This window comes from Ylistrum balloti, unplaced genomic scaffold (assembly GCF_031769215.1).
Source record: "Ylistrum balloti isolate Yb309-2 unplaced genomic scaffold, AGI_CSIRO_Ybal_v1 Utg369658, whole genome shotgun sequence".
NCBI classification, from domain to species: domain Eukaryota; kingdom Metazoa; phylum Mollusca; class Bivalvia; order Pectinida; family Pectinidae; genus Ylistrum; species Ylistrum balloti.
The window spans coordinates 573,415-598,474 of NW_026781910.1; the positions used below are offsets into that span (position 1 = coordinate 573,415).

Genomic DNA, 25,060 nt, shown 5'->3' on the forward strand with positions numbered 1-25,060 from the left:
AATACGTCCGTCTTTTGATGAGGGGAGGGATAGTACCTGATTGTCAAGCGTTTGTGACTGAAACAGATCATCTAGAACAGCCATTTGCAATCGTATACAGGATGATTTGAAGATTGAAATGAAAATAACATTCTCGTAAATTTAATTATCATACCTTTTAATATGAATCGCATTAACATCATCTAAACTTTAGCGATTACTTCAACGCCACAGCAGAAGTATACAATAGCCTTTTGCATTGTGGGATCAATAGGTCATCGCATTATAGGTCAAAATTTAGAATGACTGCCATGCTTGTTTACAATACGAATGGTTCTGTGTAACTTACAAGAAGAAATAACATGGGACTATAAGAATTTGGTCAGCATGCAACAGCCTTTGTTAATATCTAATAGTACAGGAACCAATGGAGAGATTATTAAGTAAACCATACATCACGTCAGGCCCTATCTCTGTGCATAGACAATCTGTAAAGGCATCAAACAAGTTTGGTATTTGCTATTTCATGTTTTTGGAAATACATCAATAAAATAAAGGATTATCTGTGTATAATTCATTTGCAAATTTTATGAAATATTTCACTGACGATCTCAATACAAAATGCTCTCCATTGTCTGTTATATCAACAAACTTTGGTCAACATAACAGTTACCACTTCATATGAACAGCCTTCTGTTATCTGCTACCAGCATATCAAAGTTTAACAGTTGTGGTCACTACATGGTAAGAAAGGGTGTGGTTTATATTCCAGTGCAGTTTATATGTAGATCAAATAAAAAAAAACACCAGTAAAAATCGGCTCTGCAGCTTTTAAACCGTGTGGCTTATAACCCAGAAAATATGGCATTAATTTGTAATAATAAACAAATTTCTTGAAATGACTAAGCTAATTTAACCATCTTTAAATGAATCTATGTATGTAAGTTATGTTGTAAGAATACATGTCTCAGCAAAGCTTCCCAACAGTATAAAGTCCTTATACAGACCTGGCCATGCTTCAATAAAAATCCAACTAGGCATTGGTACCCAAATCGCCTGTGACACCAGACAGCAGCAACTAAAACTAGGAGATACCTCTAAACAGGCACATGGAAACTCCATCTTCCTAATAATGATGAATTACTGAGATAAGAACAGTCTCATTTTCTAATGGTTGATTGAGACATCATCCATGCACCATGCAGCCCAGCTTGCCAAGAATGGTTTATTGTTAAAAAAGAATACCACAAATGCATAAATACTTTTATAAACTAATATAGTTTTGTTTTTGTTTGGCCATATTACCAATATGTAAACATTTGATATGGTATGACTGACAAATGATGTCTAGATATTGGTGTTGACTTGTGTGACACAATAGTTTATATATGACCATCGTGTTCCAGTCAGAGCTCCAGGCTACCCTTAGCTGCACTGGTGCCTTCTGGGCTATGTCTTCACTTCAAAGCACCAATCAATCAATTTTTTATCAGCATGGATAATTTTTTCATTATTATTATAACTCTTTTTTCCTTATAATGCTTTAACCATTATTGTGTATGTGCTTTAATAAGATTAGTGACATCCATGCAGCTAAGTAACTAGGTGAGATGGATTTTATCTGTGTTTCACTGACCTCAAAATCAGGAAGAACTAGCACTGACATATATTCCTCAGACAGATATCAATGCTGATCATAATCAATCAAAAGCTTGTAAGGCATGTAGGAGATATGGCAGAAACCTCTACAGCACATCAGATATGGATTACCAGTTATCACACATACTGTCTGCAGACAATTTCTATCAATTACCTCCCCTGTCAATAACAGACAGTATATGATTGGCACCTGTTCCATAGCCTTATGACTTGGCTACATCGCCCTTTATCAGCTGATGTCCAGTCTGTGTTGGCTTGAGGATAACTAAACAATATTAGCTCAACATCCATATAAAAACATTCCTGATCAAACTGAAAATAACTGCCGGGTACATAAATATCTGATTTTAGTCTACTTATTGAGCTATCAATTTTCTAAAGACACCTGAGGAGAAAACTACAATGTGATGTCTTTATTTCCAAAACATACAGCTCCATACATTAAGTTTATATAGGCAGACCAATAACAATGATATTCCATTGAGCTTAGTATGATTCATCCACATCAATTATGTCAAACTCTACTAGGCAGTAGAAATCCTTCAGATAAAAAATGGCTATCAAACCAACACAATGAATATATTGGTGTTTTTTTTCACATTACTGTCTGTTGTTACCTACATTTGAATGTCAATATCAGGTATATTTATATTACTTAACATGATGATTATCCAAGTACATAAATACCAGACTGATCCACATGTTCAGCAGTCTATCAGATTTCCACAGGTTCAGTTTTTTGGTTCATGATCATGTGGATTCAAATTCTATTACACAGGTTATGTTGACGACGAAAAATGATTTGAGTCATATACCTGTTGGTTCAGTATAAACCTATCAATAACGATTAACACTGTGACACCTACACACTACTTACAACCACAGCCTTACCCCTGAGGCCAGCATCAATATCCCCCCTGGGTCTCCTAAAGCAGGTAATAACATATAACCTGTCCATACTTTACATAGTCAAGTAATTAAGGATGAGCAAATTATATATATCTTATCATTACACTTATTTTCTCCAAGTTCCAAAGTCAAGAGAAAAAATTTCATCAGATCTGATACAGCAGTCACTTATTGGTACTAGTATCTAACATCAGAAATTCAAAAACATTTCCAATGTTTTATCATAATCACAATTTCATTTAAATATTTTAATGTATAACAATCAATCTTGTGATTAATTAAATCAATAATTATAATTAGTAAATGATTAGTGAAAAAGTATTCTATAAACTTTAGAAAGCTAACCATACCTCCAGCTGACAGCCAGAAACAACATGGCCTGAGGTTTAACTTCAGATAGAAGACACTACTAAAGAAGTGTTTACACTTGGTGCTTATACTTAGCAAAAAGCCCTCCAGCTTTGGTCCTGAGTTAACATTGAATCAAAATTGACATAAATGTGACAGCTGATAAACCCATCTTTTCCGTTTTAAGTACAGACAGATGGAAAGGAAAGCAATATTTTTACGGTTAAAAAACAGTTTTACAAGTCTTTTATATACTTGATCCAAAACATCCCTAACAGAACCAAAAACTGTAAAAGATACAAACTCCTCTGTATCACACTGATTTTTCTAATGAAACAAGTTTTTTGTGCAAAGCTAAGTAACTAGATTGAACCAGACAATATATTTGATTCATTCATTAACTTCTGAAGTGAAGCATAGTTTACAAAAAAAACATCCTTGATTAGCAGATGTGGTCTCGTGTTTCAATGAATAGCAGAATACCTGTGTGTGGGAGAGTTGGAGGGGTTAATTAAACGTGATTCAGCTATCAGAAGATTTCTCTATACATTGGGAGGAACCCCGACTATCAACCTACTGGGTTAGACCACTGAGACAATGATGAGATGGACATCGACAGTATCATTATAGCTAGGGAGGTCAAACATAGTGTGTAGGACATCGTCACTTAGGATGGTCAACCTGTATACTATCTACAGGTGAGAGGAGGTCTTATAGAGAGAGGGAGGGTATGTGGGTGGTATCTCTACAACCTAGTTAGTGCTTGACACAGATCTTACCATCTGTATGGACTAAAAGTGAGGGTGTCTCATATTATGAGGACAGTAGAGGGTCAGTATGACATAAAGACAATTGTATCTTTTGACATCAAGAGGACAATAAGCGAGATGGATGGTTAATCTAGTGATATTAGTAAAAGGCATTTCAGCATAAATCACATCTAAATCATTTACAAGTAAATCCAACTATAATATATATATCTGTGATCATATTTTCAGTTCAAGTGTATACTGCATAATTCAACCTTTTTTCTTAATATTCTTATATATTTTTTTTCCTCATTTTTAGCTTGATTAAGCCATTTTGAAAGCTCACTCCAAATTCCAATAACTCATCATTAAAAATGCATAGTTTCATTATCATATTAATCTACAAATATAATCAGACCTTGAACTAGGTCCCACAATAGCTATTTTCCATGATAGCTGAATATGAAAAACTTCCATTGTGTATACAACAAACTAGTGTCCCTATTGTAATTCATTTAAACGTTTGGATTTGACTGGGTGCAGAGAAAATAATATGCATTTTCCCTGAAGAATAAACACGGAGTTGTACATGTAATTCAACATTTCAAAACTATTTTTTTTATGTGTTAGATATATGATGAAGGTTGGTGCAGCCAGGCAGGGTGGGTGGCAGCTAATAGAACTGTCCATGGAATTTGGTGAGTACAACATGTAGATAGAATATACCTGAGGAATGGAGGTTGAAACAGGTTTACATGATGTTACCTGACAGTTTGGTATCTAAAACAGGTAAAGGTACATGGAGATCACATAAGTCTTACAGACAAAACACTGCAGCCTTCACATTGATGAGATGCCACAGTAATTATGCCCAGACATTTGGAGCTACTCTGAATGGGCCATAACATAAACACACACAGCTTCCCCATCTTCAGGTGTATACCTGCTGTAGTAGTAGATATCTAACACTAAATATATGTTTGTACACTGTATCAACATAATTCAACATCTAGGGTCATGGTTATCATAATATTTGTGAAGGTAAAACAGTAGAAAGAGAAAGTCAGTGGAATCTCCTTGATCAATATTACAATGATTTAGAAAACACTTCTGATCTGGAAATGGAGACTTCTTGTAGTAATTGATTGAGAAAGGTCTAACATGGTTATTGTGTCATCCAAACATCTGATTTCTTTGTCTGTTTCCCTCTATAAACACATCAAGTGTGCAGTTCTATGTGCTTGTTTCAAATTCTTTATAAATAACGACAGTAAATTTGATAGGATACATGTATAAATAATCTGTAATCATTTGTCATAAAAATCCTACAGCTTCTGGCCGATATAGACTCCTGGTTTACACAGTCAGCATTATATCCACTATGTTAAACACACACAGTGGCACGCTGATGTTCTCCCGAGATCAAAACATTTAAACCTGCCACTATCTGGGGTAGATAAGATAGGGTAATCAGTCACTACATGCTGAGTAGATAACGAAAGGTGTTTTCTCACAAAAGTCCCATCGCTTTATCAGAATATCAAATGTTTTTTACAATTGATAGGCCAGCACACAAGTGGCAGTGCACAATCAAATATTGCACAAATATACAAAGAAGTTTATTAATGTAGTTGGTTAGGGTCAAAAGTTAAGGACCTCATACATAAGTACTGATTACATCAACAGAAATAGCTGAAAAGTTGAAAATACATTATAGCCTTATAGTCTGTATTCTAGGCTGTATAATTACCAACAATTAAAATATATCTATTCATTCATATTAGAACAGTAAAACCTGTCTATAAGGGTCACTCAAGGGAGAAAAACAAACTGGCCTGTAAGGAAAGGTGACCTTTATATAATGGTTCTACTAAGAAATGTTCTTTATCACGTTGATACCAGAATGGGATTTTTTAGGCAGGGATATAATTGTCAATTTCATAGGATACTGGATGTATATTTTTCAAGCATCAACTATTTAAACACTTAGAAGTAACGCATGCAACACAGTATAAATATCAGTATACATAACTACACAACCATCCATCTCTCCTCAAACTATTATATATTTCTTAGTATGGAAAATACATTTGTATCCACACAAAGTGACACATGCTGAGCAATAAATTTGCATGTACACATATGTAGTATGGAACACTTATCACCAGAGTTGTAGGAAACAGCTGAGAATGTGACACGTCATATTCCCCCTTCATGTCGCACTTGTGGAGAACTAGTTGTCATCACATGGCAATTATTTTGAAAATCTAAGGCAAAAAATGTAAAATAGCTATCACCTTCATTGAGAAGAATTATAGAGACTTAGCCTGTCATCTGATCCCTTTATATATAGTTTATATATATGATAAAAATTTGCTGAAATAAAACTATGAATTACTTAATAGGGCTTGAATAGACTATTCCATAATTTTTAGGTTTCCTTTTCACATCTTACCTGATGTAAGTACATAACTTCATGTCATATTGCCGTTCTGGTTCTGTTCAATTTAGTATCAATGACTCCCAATAAAGCACCGATTTCCATATCTATTGAATGTATATATCATTATTGTGTATAGTGATACCTATTTAAACAGAATCTGACAAACACATTGATTAAATGATGGACCATACCTTAATGACTTACAAGTCACAGCCTGTTAGTGCAATAAATAGCTTCATTGTGTATCCCAATTCAATTAACATATTAACCCCACATCACAAATCTCATATGAACAACCAATAACTTAGCACATCAATCATTATTAAAGAAGTCCTGCAAAGAAATTCTCCTCCATGCATCAATGATCTTATAAATAAACAAAATCGACACTTACACATGTACTGGGAGTTCAGATGATGGTTCACATAGCCAAGAGGTACTTCAATCCTCGGTACGTATATATACTAGCATACATTGTACCGTAATGTATTTTACCTAATAAGGACAACAGTAAGTTGGGGGTCATTTTTTATCCGAAATATTTTATCAAACATGAAGATCTCTTATGCCACCCCTATTCCAATTATTATCATTCTGAAAGAATGCATACAATAATGGCAGTTTTGTTTTCATTCAATTACACTGTAACTGACATCACTGTTTTGTTGGTTTTTGTTGATGGTACAAAATCCATCTGACAAATTGTGAAATCTGAAACTGCAAAATATCCAGAATGATATGACAGCATTGTAGTTTTGCATGTTTTTTTGAAATAATCATTATCAACTAATATTCTAGGCACTAGATTCCTGCTCACTATTATGTTTAACACTTAATAAGCAGTGTGAAATGTCTGCACCATCCCATTGTGTTATTCACATCAGAATATGATAATGCTAACGGTATAGGCATAAGATAGGATATAAAAGCAAAATAAGAGGCAGTAGCCAGAGGCTTATTTCAGACAAATATTTTGGACAGATGATTTAAAGGTAATACAATATGAAACACACCTAATCCCTTTCCACCAGCAATCAGGTGGAGCTTTGATAACTTGGTACCATTTCTTTTTACCCCTAAATCTTCTGAACATGAACCATGAAATACAACAAATAATAAAATGTACATATACAGGACAATTGTGAGGTCAAGTCTTTGAACATCTTCACTTTACATAGTTGTGAGTACCCTAATTCTAAGCTCCTCTATATTGCCCCTCTAGTTGACTGAAGAGTTCCTAACGGCGTGTCCATGACATGGTAATTATAAGTTCTAATTGACAAGTGTTTTAATGAAGTATGCATCAAGATGTATTTAACTTTGCTATATGTTTGGTTGTATAAAAACTGCAGTTAATGAGTCTCAAGTATTATTGTACACCTGTAATGTCTAGAATTGTGTGTTACTGTTCCTATAACTTTGCCTGCAGACTGGAGGTCTTGATGACTGATTTTAAGCTAAGCCTGTTAACACATTATCATCCTACTGTACAATAATAATACCCTACCACACCATTCCTACTGCTTCATCTAACTCACTCAAACAAATGTACCATAAAAACTGACAAATGTAGCAGAAGATCATGCCATGTCATATACAGGATGTTTTGAGTTACGACCAGATTATCTGAAGCACACAACTGCCGCTTATTTTACAGCAGAACACATTCACTTGGCCTGGTGATGAAGGACAACCAAGCTTTGTCTTTATGACATTGTCTGGAAAGAATTACAAATATATCTGACGATCACACAATATGCAGCCATCATTTGCAGTGGTTTATTTGGTACAGTTCTTTGATGAGTTTACTATTTCTGCACCAGTGTAAAATGTTTTTTCTGTTGACATACATGCATGTGAAAGGAAAAACCCTTGAAGTGTTATCTTATTGTCTTAGAACTAAAAAGCAAACATTTTCAGTTTCTGAGTATGTACTAGTGTTTGACATTTGGAGTCCTGCTAAATCAGGCTCCAGTAAATCACAGTTATGTACTGGTAAATGCTAGAAGTGACAAATAATGAATCACATGCATACAATTAATATTTCATTTGTCATATCACATGTACAGCAAATTATAATTGGTTGAAAATACAAGAGGCCCATGGGCCTTAACGGTCATCTGACAAAAAGCAAGCCAAACCTAGAAAGTGGGTTGAGGTCATTCATTTGAACAAACTTGGTAGCCTCTCCTCCATGCATCTTACAGGCCCAATATCAGCACTCATGGACTTTTGCTTGTTGAGAAGAAGTCGTTTGTATATTTTAACATATTTGACCCCCGTGACCTTGAAAGTGGGTTGAGGTCATTCATTTGAATAAACTTGGTAGCCTTTCCTCCCAGCATGCTACAGACCCAATATCGGCACTCATAGACTTTTGCTTATTGAGATGAAGTCCTTTGTATATTTTAACATATTTGACCCCTGTGACCTTGAAAGTGGGCCAAGGTCATTCATTTGAACAAACTTTGTAGGGCTCCATGACAGCATGCTATGGGCCAAGTATTAGCCCCCTAGGCCTTCTAGTATTTGAGAAGAAGTTATTTAAAGATTTTGACATATTTGACCCCTGCGACCTTGAAAGTTGTTCAAGGTCATTCATTTAAATAAACTTGGTAGCCTTTCCTCCCAGCATGCTACAGACCCAATATCGGCACTCATAGACTTTTGCTTATTGAGATGAAGTCCTTTGTATATTTTAACATATTTGACCCCTGTGACCTTGAAAGTGGGCCAAGGTCATTCATTTGAACAAACTTTGTAGGGCTCCATGCCAGCATGCTATGGGCCAAGTATTAGCCCCCTAGGCCTTCTAGTATTTGAGAAGAAGTTATTTAGTTATTTAAAGATTTTGACATATTTGACCCCTGTGACCTTGAAAGTTGTTCAAGGTCATTCATTTAAACAAACTTGATAGCCCTTCATCCCAGCATGCCACAGGCACAATATCAGCAATCTGAGCCTTTTGGTTATTGAGAAGAAGTTGTTTAAAGATTTTAACATATTTGACCCCTGTGACCTTTAAAGTGGGTCAAGGTCATTCATTTGAATAAACTTGGTAGTCCTTCATCCCAGCATGTCACAGGCCCAATATCTACACTCTGAGCCTTTTGGTTAATGAGAAGAAGTTGTTTAAAGATTTTAACATATTTGACCCCTGTGACCTTTAAAGTGGGTCAAGGTCATTCATTTGAACAAACTTGGTAGAGCTCCATGCCAGTATCCTCTGTGCCAAGTATTAGCCCCCTAGACCTTCTAGTATTTGAGAAGAAGTCGTTTGAATGAAAAGTTTACGGACGGCGCACGGCGCACGGCGGACGACGACGGACGAAGCATGATGACTATAGGTCATCGGACCCTTCGGGTCAGATGACCTAAAAATTCAACAGGGACTTTGATAATTGTAATTATACAAGTTAGCATTATATCTCCCATTTCCTTTCCAGATTGGTTGACACTAAACAAGTTAGACCTTGAAGTTAATACAGCATACAGATATAAAAATTAACTGGTTGCATGGTTTGTATGATAACTTGAACATAAAGTTTACATTTTGCAGTTGGGAAAACAATAGCTTTCATGCTGACCTTGATCAAGAACAACCAAAACCTATTCAGATATAGAAATTATTGTAATATGGTGTGTAACGCTAAATGATCTTTTGAGGCTTCATGCTTAATACCAGACCCTAACGTAACAGCTGAGAGTGGGCTAAATTAGCCCTCCAGTAAGGGGATGAGGGAGGGGGGTATAATTATTAATACAGATCCAGGCCTGTTTGTTAAATAACAGCTAAGATTCCTAACTAGGAATTATACATCATTACTTGTACATACCCTGTTGGTAGATCTCGATCGTAATGTTTTCTCAGAGATTATTTTTTGGATTATAGCAAATTAGAGAGGGTACAGGGCATGCATTTATGCATGTGCTTTAACTATTTAACATTCATATAAAGTACATATACTAATCACTATGGCAATATATTACTGGGAGTTCTGAAACTTCTTCCACAATTTAAATCCAGTTACAGATTCTACAGCAAAAGGGTTGAGCAGGTGTGCCTTCCAAATCATGTTAATATTTCTCAGATTCAATGCATTTTTCTTTCAGCTTTTCCTATAATTTTTGTGACACCTACTTTTCAAAAATTCTTGTCATTGATTTATACAATGTGTTTATATTTCCCTTTTATATGATGTGAAAAAAGAATGAGGTACAATGCTTTCCTGTTAGCCTTAGCACTCAGGTAACCATCACCATCTTAGCTGTATACAGACCTGTAATGACTGAATGGCTATGGTCAAACATCTAGTTCAACACTAAATGACAAGGTGACCTCCTATACATGTGTCGTCATGGCTGTACATGTCAAACCACTGTATGTATGTACATAGATGTGCATGTATCTTACATTGCTAATGCCTTCATCTAGCTCATACAGAACTCAACTAGAACTCAACTAGAACTGTCCTCCTCAGGAGAACTAATACCCTGTGCAGATGGAAAGACCTTTCAGTTACCAGTTACCATGGCAAGAAGGATTTCGAAGAAGTTGCATTTACATCAACATATGATCCTTAATGTTGATATGAGGTTTCATTGGAATCGGTTCACTGGTTTAGGAAGAGTTCTGTGGATGGACAAACAGATTCCAGTATACCCTTCCCCATCCCCCATCATCACTCAGTCTATAATTTTCATAAAGTATTGCATATTCCAGCAATTTTATTCTGAAGTGTTTTTACTGGAAATTAATCTGCCTCGGCACCTGGTTATTGCCATCAAACTTGTTATTATCTGCTATATAATCACTTTCAGGGTCTGATTTTGTATACAAATTTCAGACATTACACCCAATGACATTAACACAAATGTAAAATGCTGGGAATCTTTGGGCAATAACACAAAAGATACTGTGACCTTAAGATGATCACCATCAAGACAAATGATACCTTGACTTTCAGATTAACACCAAGACAAATGATACTGTGACCTACATATGAACACCAAGGCAAATGACACCTTGACCTTCAAATAAACACCAAGACAAACAATATGGTGACTTTCAAATGAACACCATCAAGACAAATGATACCTTGACTTTCAGATTAACACCAAGACAAATGATACTGTGACCTACATATGAACACCAAGGCAAATGACACCTTGACCTTCAAATAAACACCAAGACAAACAATATGGTGACTTTCAAATGAACACCATCAAGACAAATGATACTGTGACCTTTGTACAAACACTATCAACACAAGGATAGTGTCACCTTCAGATGAGCACCATCAAACACAAAGGATCATGTCACCTTCAGATGAGCACCATTAACACAAAAGTTATGGTGTCACCTTTAGAAGAACGGTCTCAAAAATAATATGTCCAGCATTAAAATAAAATCAACACAACAATTTTTCATTTAGGCATATAATTTACAGGTACAACAAGTAACATCAATAGAAATTAGCTTGACCCTAATGTCATTGTGCAAGATGATTCAAGACCAAAATATTTTTGTGATGCTAACATACCAGGCAAATAATGTAGAATCACTTCTTACAGTTGACTAACAGATGCAGTAATATAGCTTACAGTACCACCAACACTTGTACACATGAAGTTAGTCTAGTCTAATTGTAACCTAGAAGTTGTGAGGGAAAAGAAACATGATCTGTACAGTTGTATATGCCTGTCCCAAACACATGGTACTTCCAACATCATAAAGACACTGCCTCCTACCACTGTTACAATATGGTGTGGGCAAGAGTGTTAGGACCCAGATTTATGCCAGTGTTTAGTAAATATATATACTAAAACCTCGCAACAGTTGCTCTGATGATAGGCTTTTCCCACATTTTGTCTTTGATAACACATCCTGATAGCTAATAAAATTACTAATTAAATTGGTTTTCCCTTTTTAGATTTTTCTAGCATCAAGACTATACAACACTGGCACATAACTACAATGTTAACAGCACTAAAATCAAAACCAAGTATTTGTATGCGTGCAAGACATGCAGCATCAGTTATTGCTATGAATATGCAATACTTAGGATAGTACAGTGAATGACTCATTGATCTTTCAAAAAAGGATTGAACCTGTTAAGAAATTCAGAAATTTTCAAGTCTTTCTAAAATTGTATGGTATATGGCAAGCATTTTGTTTCATGATCTGACGTCTGTTTATAAGTTGGGACAACATGTACACCTGCTAACAGATCTGAAGTCACTAGCTTTATACACTAGGTGTAGCAACACAACATTATAACCAGAATATGACTCATTGCCCAATGAACTCTGACCACCAAAGTATCAATATTCTCTCACAGCAAATCATCAAGACCATATTTTGTTAAGAAAAATTCTCATATTTTCCATCATCTAACAGAATTGGTTTCAACAAGAAGAATTATGATAGAAACAGAAAACATGTGCTGTGTATCACACAATACCTCTTTTTCCCAATACTCCTGAATGAGTTGAATTCAAGTCTTGTACCCATGGTTTTCTCTGTGGGCACGTTAGGGGTATAATGTGTCCAAAGTTTCACAAGGGGCAGGATGGCCTATATTTTCTGGGTTATAAGCCACACCAGTATATAAGCCAAAGAGCTGAATTTTACCCATTTTTTTTATTTTATCCACATATTAGCCATACCGGAATACAGGCCACGTCCTTTCTTATGATATGCTATTGTAGACGTTTGATATATATATAAGGTAGTTCTTACGAAGTGGTAACTTTCACGCTGACCAAAGTTTGTTGAGATAACAGACAACAGAGGACCATTATCAAGATCGTCAGTAAAACATTTGATAAATTTTCCAAATGAATTATACACAGATAATCATTTATTCTATTGACGAATTTAAAAAAATGTAAGAAAACAAATATCAAACCTGTTTAACTTGGTTGCCTTCACCGATTGTCTACGCACAGATATAGGGTCTGACACTATGTAAGGCTTACTTAACAATCTCACCATTGGTGTCCGTACTGTGGAATATTTACTAAGGCTTTGCATGGTGACTAAAAGGCTATTGTAAACATGCAATATGGCTTCCAAGTAATAAAGTGCTGACGATATTATTGTCATTCATATTAAAAGGTATAATTAATTAAATCCACAAGAATTTTTCAATCTTCAAATCATCCGGTATTCAATTGCAAATGACGGTTCTAGACAATCTGTTTCAGTCACAAACATGTGACAGACAGGTACTCATAAAAAAAATCAGTACCGTTTCGTACTGGTGTACAGGTACACTTCCTGTTTTTTTTGTTTTTTTTTCATCCTGACAATTTTTTTTTCTCTCGACTTATAAGCCGCATCAGTATTTAAGCCCCATGCCTAGCCCACGAGGGAAAAGGTGTGGCTTATAATCTGGAAAACACAGTAATTAGGAAAGTAATAGACATCTGCTATTTGTCTGATCAGTGGCTACTATATGGTAGGCAAAATGGAAAATGTCATGATGCATTTACAGAGAAAGACACCTGTGCTTAAACTAATCATTTCAATATGCCTGGTAAGTGTCTATACCATTATAGAAGTGTAGAAATTATAGATTGTCTATACCATTATAGAAGTGTAGAAATTATAGATTGTACAGCTAGTCTGATCTAATTACACTTGGTACAAGTCATATCACACCCCACTTACCCTCATCATTTCCACCACAGATCAAATACCAAATCAGCACTTGTCCTTCCAACACAATGAGAATCAATAACTAATGTATACTTATGCAACATTACAGTAATCTTGTAAACAAAACCGTGTATAATCCAGGAGCCTAAAATCTATAAAACACAAAGAATCCCCACTGAGCACAGTACTTCACCAGTTTATTCAACTTTTGCAAAATAAAAGATCGACTAAGCTGGCTATTTCAATCTAAATTAGTTTTAAGATTTTTTTTCTTGACAAATTAAGCACTTGGCAGAAATGAAAATTTGAGGCCAAAAAATAGCCCTCAGCATATATTTCCCATATAAGGTAAAAATACATATATCTCTCATCACTTTTTCCTTTCGAGACTTAACAGTGCCAGGGTCTTACATATTTCACTATAGGATAAAACCTGCATTACCTCCTGAATACTAACAGGCCATCATATCTAATCCAATATATAACATAATGTCTAAATAACTGTGTATTCTGATGTTTTGTCTAACCTGACCTATAGTCCTTCTCCGAGGAATTTCGTATAAGACAGATTTCATGAGAAATTTACATGAAAAGTGAACAATATACATGAATAAGTAATATTACACATCACATGAATGAGACTACTTAGGCTTGTACTAGGTTAATTATTTAGACAGATCTAAGAACCATCCACAGTATTACTGACTACATGATAGGGTTAACTCTAGAGGAAATGTTACTGATTGTGAAAGGAATTCTCTGGATATATTGTAAATAAGAACATAGAACCAATGTTTGTTAGGTAAACACAGTCACATACCCTGTATTGGTCTTCATTTCTACTTATCAAACTTTCTTATAGCATAATTAACTACTGCTCTGTACGGGATAACTGGAAATAAACAGACTTGTTCTTTGGGGTGTAAAAATACACAAGTAACAAATTACATAATAAAACCAACATCACTATTGCAGGACATGTACTTGTTCAGCTGTGATGATGTACACACTAGATTGTTAATCTGTTGACAGTGTTTACTCCATCTCAGCACTGAAGTCCACTAAAAAGAACTTCTACAATATGTATTGCCTGTGCAAAGACACTGACCTAAACTTGATCTTAATTAGTGATATATCACACTACACTCACTTTATGTCATGAACATGACGAAATGTGATGGTGATTGTAATTGAAGATTGCAGCTGAAATCCACTTGCTTTGTTTGTAATGTACACATGTCAATCAAATATAAAATGGCATGGCCAAAATAGCTATCTACAAGGAGTCACATGTTACATGGATTGAAAGGAAAGAAGGCAATAACAGTGTCATAGGTAATCACTCCTCAAGGGAGGTAATTTTATCATTTACAATACATATCACTATTTCTCAAAATGTGTAGTTGGAAGGAGTATGACTGTCAGTTACACATTTCCTAGAAAATTAAACTGACCTTACAACATGGCATAACATTACAATAAACAAAACATTGTTAAGTGAAAAAGATTTACCACAAAGCTCTGCTCAAGACTTGGCCATATTTGTTTAATGCTGTGGACTATCATTCATTCAAGCATGATAGAAAAATATTAATTTTGATTGATACAGTATTATTGGCTCATACCTCCCTAAATTACTATTTGAAAACTGTCATGTTCCATTTATCTAATGTTAATTTCAATGTGAAATTACAAGAAAAAACAATTTTAATATCCGGTCTATATCAATGTTGGGATGCTGATCAGAGAAGGAACTGTTTGTAGGAGTAAAACGCTATATCAAACAATGGATGTTTAATCAACACAAACAATAATTGATACTAGGATGAGAAAGAAGACTTGCTACAGCTACACATTCAATACTACACCATACTACAGCATTGTAACAAAGCATGCAATCAAGCAGCAAAATACAGCTCCTTGTCAGGAAGTTCTGCGCCACATGGGAAATTTATAAATGGATGAGATGCAACAAGGTTGAGGAGTGATCTCAAAAGGTTACTTAGACAGGCAAAGGGGTGCTCTCAAAAGTTTAAAGAGACCATGGAAAGACTCCAAAGTTTTCTGCGCAAAAATATGGTCAGGACCTTATGTTATGATTGCCATTTGTAAATTTCCATAGAATCAATTGTGATGTTGCTATGCAATCAATTCTGCACACGGCGTTCAATATTTAAAGTGATAATGTCTTAATACTCTTGATCTTTTCGTGTGCACTACTGTATATTTCTCATAAGGTGAAACAGAATATGACAAAAGCCATACTAATCATTAACTTGTGATTATCTGACTTGTAGTAAACTTACAGGTCTATAAAACTGAATCCAATCTATCTGGAGACTTTCATCAGCTGGCCATATGTAAAGGTAAATAATGTCAAGGTGGAAACAGCAATGAGAGATCAAAAATTAAAATACTATACTAGGCCACTCTACAATGACTGTTGTTCCTACTCAGACTCCATGTGATGAAGCCAAACCTTATCCAGTCCATTTTAGTGGACATGGTACAAAATAATTGATGATAGCTGTAACATTTAATCCTATATCACAAATGAGAATCTGAAAGGTTTTATATTCATGTACTATTACATTATATAGAACTATGCATAACGTCAAACGTATCTTCAACTTTTCCTTAGAGTTAGAAATCAAAATTATTCTGAAATGTACATGTGTGTGCAAACTGCCTATCTGTGTACATACAGGTAGCAAAACAATAAAACAGTCACTACAATTGGCCATAGCGAAAGTGATACTTAGTCCTAGACACATGCAGGCAAAAAGCAATAATCCACAGGGGATTCTTTTGGAGGTTTAATGTATGACAAAACTGGTCCTAAGTCTGGTAAAGCGGTCATTGTACCTACATCAAGTTAGAAAAGATTACTCTACATCATATCAGACACTGTGCCCTGAAATGTCTCGGGTTAGAATGTCAACAAAATATCACAACAAAGGTCTGATCAATCAAGATGGAGAAAACAAATGGATCACCTTGGTGGCTAATTATGAAAAATTGCTGAAGACAATCATTAAAATCCAAGTGGCATCATTACTCTAGGAGCAACCCAAGCCTTCTCCTTGTATTGAAGGTCATACAATGTGTAATTAAAATATGTAAAGTGATTAAAGAAAACAAATACATGTATACAGTACCTATCACCATCAACAACAAAAATAGATCACAAAGGTGTAAGAAAAAACCAAAATGAGCCCGAAATAAAGCTGAAAACCAAAAAATAAATAAGTCTTGGGGAGAGGGGATGAAAAACAAATGATAATAAAACAACAAATAACTAGACTACATGATTGATGACAGGCAACAATTGAAAAGACCCTATGTGGGTACAGCAGCATACCATAAACAGATTTTGTCATCCCCTTTCTGCTGTCGGGGCTCATGTCCTTAGGATCAACTGAAAAAGCAAACATTGAAATGGCTTCAACATGACATAGGCTACCACACAAGGACCAACACTATCACTCCCACTAGGTAAAAATAATAGGCTACAAAAATAATGGCTTCAAATAAAAAATCAAGCTAACTGAAGCTAATAAGTCATAGCAAGAATGTGTAATGCATTATTATATACAATTACACGCCTCTGGCTTTAGGTAACTTGAATTTTGATACATTTCTGTTTTTACTGGTGGAGCATAGAATTGTTCCAAATTTTGATGTCAAGATTAAGACATTTCAGCGACCCTCAATTTGCATCAAATTTCAAGACAGCTGACCCTGTTACTTCTTAAACGTATAAGAAGCATGTAATATTGCATGCATCACACAAATTTCACATTTAATGCATTAACATGCCATGTTAACATGTTAGATCTTAAGACTATTCATTTTTATCAACAGATTATCAAAAAAACATTTTACCATCCCAAACATCAACTGGACTGAGCAACAGTATTGATTTCGCTGATGCAACATGGAATTTTATGGGAAAGAAGAGTGAAAAGTAGCGAAGAGGATCACAAATTATAAAATTTATCTCAGCAGTTCTCATAACAATTATATCACTTGGTAACAAATACTCTGATGAACATGTCTGCATGTAATATTCAAGGAAATTTTATCACAATGTTATGGAATATTGAATTAATGGAATTAGTATTACAAGAAACAGTATCATTTTAAAGCATGCATACTGCAATATTAAAGCTACATTATCAAAACACTTCACCATTACAATTTCTACTTATAGCAATGTAAGGGAGAAAACACATTCTCCCATGTTGTACAACTAAATATAAACAAATATATGATGTATATCTACTTTAGCTAGGTCAAACACACTTTGATCAATTCATGAGCTGTTGATGAAAGTCGCCTCAAGTTATACAAAATTAAGATATCTATGATTTATGATATAAATTGTGTTACGATAACTAACCAGTACACAGTGTATATGGTTGTGAAAAATATTGTGTCACCAGCTTCATTTATATTTGGCTGTAATGTCAAAAGACTAGCCACCATTCCAACAACAGCAATGTCAATGTTAGCATCATCTCATGTGGGACTAACAAGAATGATAATGGATGTTCCATAATATCCTGGAGCAGTAGATGGAGAAAAAAAAACAGATCCATTTCAAGATTAGGGTATATATAGGAATATGAATACCCCAATGCACAGCATGATCATACATATACTTCCAGGAAGTTGACATCATGTGATCGTAAAAATCACAAACACCATTGCATCCGAGACAGAGTGTGGGAGATTACATATTGCATTCAATAGACTACAGTATCTAGAAGTATGCATATTAGGGATTTATTCCTATCCTATAAAACAATCTTGTATTTCAATTCCATTTCATTTGAGACTGCAGTAACTCAGAATCACCACAACGACCCTGCTTGAAAAATGAAGCTTGTGAAACTAAACTTGTTTTATCAACAATCTTGTATGACATGGAAACTAAAAATATTTTGCACACTGTATTCCTATATCACAGTATAACATATTAGTAACTTTACTGACACCTATTTGTTAAAATGATCCTTGACTGACAAAAAGCCCCCAATTAAATTTTCATAAAGTCTAGCTTTATTCCTCTACTTGATTATCTCCCCTTTGTTTGAAACTTGTTGGGATATACAAATGTAGCATTGAAGATGGAGCATCAACATCTGGATTCTGTGGTTTTATGATAGTTACTATAGTTAGGATTTTTCATTCATTGTTGGGATATTGTGTTGGAAATTGGTTAAGATTTCAACATCCATGATTCGTAAAAATATTGTTAGCTACAACAGATCGATTTTTAATTTAGAATTACTGCTCCAAATCTCTTGTTTTCACTCTTCTATAGCACTGTTGCACAATACTAACAATCTTCAAACATCTGTTTTGTTCATTTCTCAAATTAATGAATAACAGCTATGTTGTTTGACTGTTTAATATGGTTCTAAAATTAGAACTAATGATAAGTTACATTATACCCACCACTACATATTTTGTTTGCAGCATATTTTCAGAATTTCAATTTGGTAACATCATGAGCAATGATATATGCACCAATTAAAATTGGTAACACAAAAAATTCCTGTTTGAAAATACAAAAGTATACATGATAGAAATAAAAGCATAATTATGCCTTTAACTTCCACATAGAGACCACGAAGATAGAATAGCAGTTTTGCTTCAACCAAAATGAGTTTGTAAATCTTTGCTTGCAATGGTGCACATTTCAAGTTATTTCAATATTACAAGAATTAATGCATAGTGTAAATGCATTTACTAGACTAATATGAAATGACGAAAATACAAGTGGATTTAGTTGTTCAACAATCGTACTTTCAGATGTCGAATCACAAGTATTGTACCTCTACAGTAAAATTTGAACACTGCAAAACTCACTAACCTTAATTTACATATATATATATCTATATATCATCATTAAGCCTGTGACCTGATGTTTTATCCGTGTTTATTTTGTCAATGGTAAACCTTCAATTATTTACTTAAATAAGTATGTATTTTCCACACACTCATTCGTTATTTTCATCCATGATCACAAGACACTTTTTTTATCATACACTGCCAGCTCTACCATACATAGTTTTGTAAATGTAAATTTTGAAAATCTTCATTGAGCATCATTTATTAACACTTTTCAAATATTTACTTTATATATATTGAGTATCTGGCAAGAAACTGTATTTAAAAGCAACAATGAAAGTAGAATATAAACTTCTGGTTTTGAAAAATTATCATTTTTGTTGGCATCTAATAATCGTTGGAAAGTGGTTGCCTATTCCATTTGATATTGATTATAATTGATCTTTGGTACAACACTATCAGGATATGCAAATATATATCTAAGAGATCAAAACTATAGTTTCATATTCAAAAGAAATAGAGTTGTACAGTCATAGCTGATTCGTTCATACAGAATGGTAACACTACTTCTTCCCTACACCACTGACTAGCAGCTCTGTCAATATGCATGTCTTTTTCCTACATATATACACAGTACTAATTTCTGTTACAACAGCTGTGTATAATTGGACAGACACTACATGTGCAATAAAACACACACTTGTATTCATTGAGCAACTCTGTATCGTAAGTCTTCCACAATCATAGTAATTCAACTCGGGCAGACAAAATCAAAATAGCGAACATCTGACTTATACATGAAATTAACTCCTTACTGTCTCTTAACTCAATAATCAGTATTTTCTTATACTTCTAATGATGACAAGGAAAATGATACAGTCTGGATCTGTCCTTGTTGAATGCATTTTAATTGATAGGACTATTTCATTAATATCATTAACAAAGTTTCAAAATGCACACTCAAAATCAATCAGAAATAGCCTAATATAATTCCGCAGATTTGGGAACAATTTTCTAAACATGAGTGACCTCCCTTCTCATACTATGAGCCTAACACTATTATCAGTTTTTAAACAATGTGTGACATTCAATGTTACATGTTCCAATACCTTTAAAGACCCTTCCAAAAGACAAATGATAACATTGAAAGCAATCAATAAAAAACACACACACACGCACACACACAAAAAATAAATACTTTAATTTATATTCAGGATGAAATTATTGTTTTTCATCAGTGATAATCCCTTGAAACTTGAAAGTGTGACAAAATGCCCTATGCTTACAAATTAAGAGTAATCAGGTAAGCACAAGTATAGTCTATCATCAATAAATGGCATCATATGTTTATCTTGGCTTTGAAAAAAACATGCCATCCAGTTCAAAAGTTGTCCAAAGATATTCTAATATGTTGTTGGTTAATCTGTCACACTTGTGGCCATTTCATATCAAAATTATTATTTATTGATAAACATAAGTAATTTCAAATGACACTCATCTTAGTGTCATATCAAATTTCTGAACTTGTTAAATAAATAATTATACAGCAGTAACTTTTGTAGGATTTTTTTAGGCCAGTTCTGAACACTATATCCAAAATTTTGATGAGTCACATTACTAAGAGATGTGAAAAGTGTTTCCAAAATTTGAGCTAGTCCAAGAGAAAAACCTTAAGTCCAGGATTCATATATCAGAGTCAAAACAATCACTGCATTGCATTGACATGGTCAGTACATTCTATTACAAAATCATCATATTTACTTGGCTTATAATAATCTGACATCTTTAAGAGCCAAAGTTACAGGTACATAAAATAAACTTACCAAGCAAACTGAATGTTAGAATATTACTGTGAGCCAGATGGGGTTTCTAGGTTTTCAACTATCTAAATTTTAATATAGTATATTTACTTTAACATTAAGTTCCTACACTATTTTGATTTTCATTGTGCACAAGGCCTGTGCAATTCATTATCCCCAGTAAATGAAAATATTTTCCATTAGCAAGACTTAAAACTCATAATACAGATGCTTATTTCCATACCCAATTTTAAGTACAACCCAGATGTACTACAATAAGGTAAAGTTTAAGTGCAAAATGAAAATGTCATCCACATCAATACTTGACCTTGGCTAGAACACTTAACCTTTGTAACTAGAATTGTGTTTTAACACAGGATGAAATATACTGAGAAAGGAGATTAACCCATTGGTTACAGTCCATTGACACTTAAATGTAAAAACTTTTTTTCAGTTATAAATTTTTACCTTTTAACATTATAACATGCTGCATTCCAGTGTCACCTATCATTAATTTGTATGCTGTGTTCTTCATCTCGCTGCATGTAGTAAGCCTTTATCTTGTAACAATATCTATATAACCCTGGTAAAACACTAGCTGCAGTATACTTCTTGGCTAGTGGGTAAACTAGAGGTCCTAGGTTTCAATCCTAGAGGAGGTATCAAAATAAATAATGGCCTCTGGTACATTGTGCCCAAGTAGACTCGGAAATAAAGAAATAGCGTTACTTTTATAAGCACTGCTGTAATCCCTGGAAACTCAACAAGGACGAGTAACTTCCTGAAGTGGGATGTGCAACACTGGTAAATTACTAACTGTAGTATATATACTGCTTGGCTGCAGACAGAGAATTTCTGTAAAGCTCACTCAGCTGAGTGCAAGACTGGTAAGCCTGAGGTCCTGGGTTCGAATCCTAGCAGAAATATTGCAATAAATAATGACTAGTTACCTTTATACTGGTGAATACTACAGCAGTCCTATCCAAGCCTTCTCCTTCAATGTTTGAATCATGTACCAGTCATTATAGGCTTTTTTTCAATATTAACACTGCTTTAGAACAAGGTAAATATTTCAAGGTATTGAGTTCTCAAATATCTGTTATGCAGTTTAACTTCAATTCCATATGTACCTAACAGTTACACACTTCATACATTAAAATCAATAAGTTTGTCTATTGGTCAAGCTTTGTTGGAATTCATCATGATATTGCTACTAAAAGCTACCTCTAAAATATATGTATTCAGGATGGTAGTCATGGCTTCCTTCTATGACCTGAGTGTCCATTTCCTTCTATGAACTAAGTGTCATGAACATTACATTCCTTTTATGAAGGGGTGGAGGTGGGGATATAGATACACAGAATAAGATTCAACATGAATATTTATACCCAAAGTCATTCATAAAATGAGAATAGATGTTTTCATTAACACCTCATGCATGTAAGAAGTTTGAGTATAATGATGGAAGTTTTTGTAAACCTTTTTTGTAACTTCAAATAACAATTCCAAGAGTTGCCTTCAAAATCTTTTTTTTCAACACAACAACACCTATGACACTAGTTAGTGTATAACACTAATTTAGTTTGTGAACAAAGAAACTAAGAAAATGAATGACAGTGCAATGTATTGACTTACACGGGTGTGCTCTGTAAAAGAAGTTAAATAACATACATCCGGTATGCCCATCTTACAGTTTATTTTCATCACCCAACACATTTCATACATGTATAGTAACTCCTTGTATCATCATCATTTATCGAAAAATTTAATGTCATTCGTGTCGCATAACTCTGCAGATATCAACCATCTGAGCCCATTTCCGACCACTTATAACACTCATGCATCCGGATGTGATACTTACCAGCCGGCTCAAAAAAAGTCCCCGGTGGAGGTCGGGATGGTTCTTTTTGTTTCCCTTTGCTTTTTCCAGCAGTCTTATTCTCTTTTCCTTGTTGAGCCCCCATTCTTCATACAACGTCGGTCTCAGACCTATTTCTAACCCCCTACGCCTAGCACCATGCTTACAAACGATTCACTACATCTCTGTCAATCTAAGATGTACAATAAATGGCGTCACTAGGTTTCATAAATGTTATATACTTCGTCACAGCGGCAAAATATAATGACACAGATCTACTTCCTTCCCTTTTCGGTGGCCGCCATATTGTCTATTCCGCATCGAAAACGAGGTTGTAAATTTCACCGACAGATGACGGTGACCTCATCACTGATCATTTACGCACGCTTTGTTTGGGGAAACACCCTTTAATTGCTATTTTTAGAACGGAATCACGCCTATTCTGGACGCTGATAACCGCATCAATCCGTGAAGGAGGAAAAATTAAAGATGGATACATATATTTACTTATTTTGTACCTATGTGTTTGGCTCAACCACTGTGATCGTTGCTAACATTAAGTTATGGTAAATTAATTGTGAGTTTCCACGGCATTTTAGTTCCATGCGCATCACTTTATCTTAGTCCGTAATTACAATACACATTCCTCGATTCGATAACTTTGATATATTTAAAGTGAGCTTTTAGAAAAAACATTAGAAGTCAACTACAATGAAATAATTTACCAGAACAAAATGCCAATGTGAAGTGCCAATTGAAATATTACAGATCAGTAGCAAGTGAAAATGTAGAAGCATTATATAGGCCTAATGCAAGCTTTTCTTCTACACTAAATATCATCTAAGAAAAAATAAACCATTTGTGATATGACAATTTTTAGCATCTATTATAAGAGAATTTACCGAATAATGCATTGTATCGTAGAAATAACAAAGATTTATCGAAAATTGAATAGAAAAAGGCAAATATGACGATATGATACGCATCCGGATAATCGTTTCTTTAATCACTTCAATGTAAAGACGTGTACAAGGTCGTGCTGTGCAGTATTTTCACACTCACAAACATCAGACATCGTGAAATAAAACTCTTCATGTCTTTAGAAATATGTTAGTTTTAACAATTTTATTTTCATTCAATATTCTACAATATTACACATACATAAATTACACATGGGAAGACCTGCTTAGAGCTTATATTAATGTTAATAAAAGAAAAATGATTAAAAAAAAAAAAAACCAGATACGCGTACAGCTCAACCTCATTAGACTAGCGTCAGATGTATCTATAAGTATCCAGTTACGGAATTAACACAACTTATCGATGATAACTATGACATAAACGAAGGGAAATATTGATTTTTTAAAAACGTCTAAAAAAACCCAGAAAACAACAGATTCGTTTTGCTGGATAAAAGAAATAACAACCAACATAAAAATGGACATTATTCGTTTTAATCTCCAGCAGATTTATTCAACTACAGTTACTAATAGTGTAACTAGTGTAAGTCGATTTTTGTAAATTTGTTGAATTCTTTTATCCCCCCCCCCTTCCACACACAACTGTAAATCTGGATTCCCACTACCTTTTCTAGTTCCGATGATAAACCCTGATTTAATTATCGTTAGAAAGCTCTGCCTATGCAATATTTAGTTGCTTTAAATGATTAAGAAAAAGGCGTATAAAATAACGGAAAGTAAGTTAAAAAGGCAATATCTTAGTTTCGAAGGTGATATGTTGGAATGTTCGAGAAAATGTGATCCAAGGTCCTTGGGAAAAAGAAAGCGACCCCGC

General features: G+C 34.4%; 1 protein-coding gene across 1 annotated transcript in view; it reads right to left on the reverse strand.

Moving 5' to 3' along the window:
* The window catches only part of LOC132558081 (tyrosine-protein kinase Abl-like), a 66,419-nt gene extending 42,960 nt beyond the window's left edge, over positions 1 to 23,459 (reverse strand). The window contains exon 1 of the mRNA XM_060222609.1: positions 23,270 to 23,459. Coding sequence (XP_060078592.1) covers positions 23,270 to 23,372 — 103 coding nt within the window. The 5' untranslated portion in view covers positions 23,373 to 23,459. The remainder of the gene's footprint in view (positions 1 to 23,269) is intronic.
* Positions 23,460 to 25,060: the final 1,601 nt, after the last annotated feature.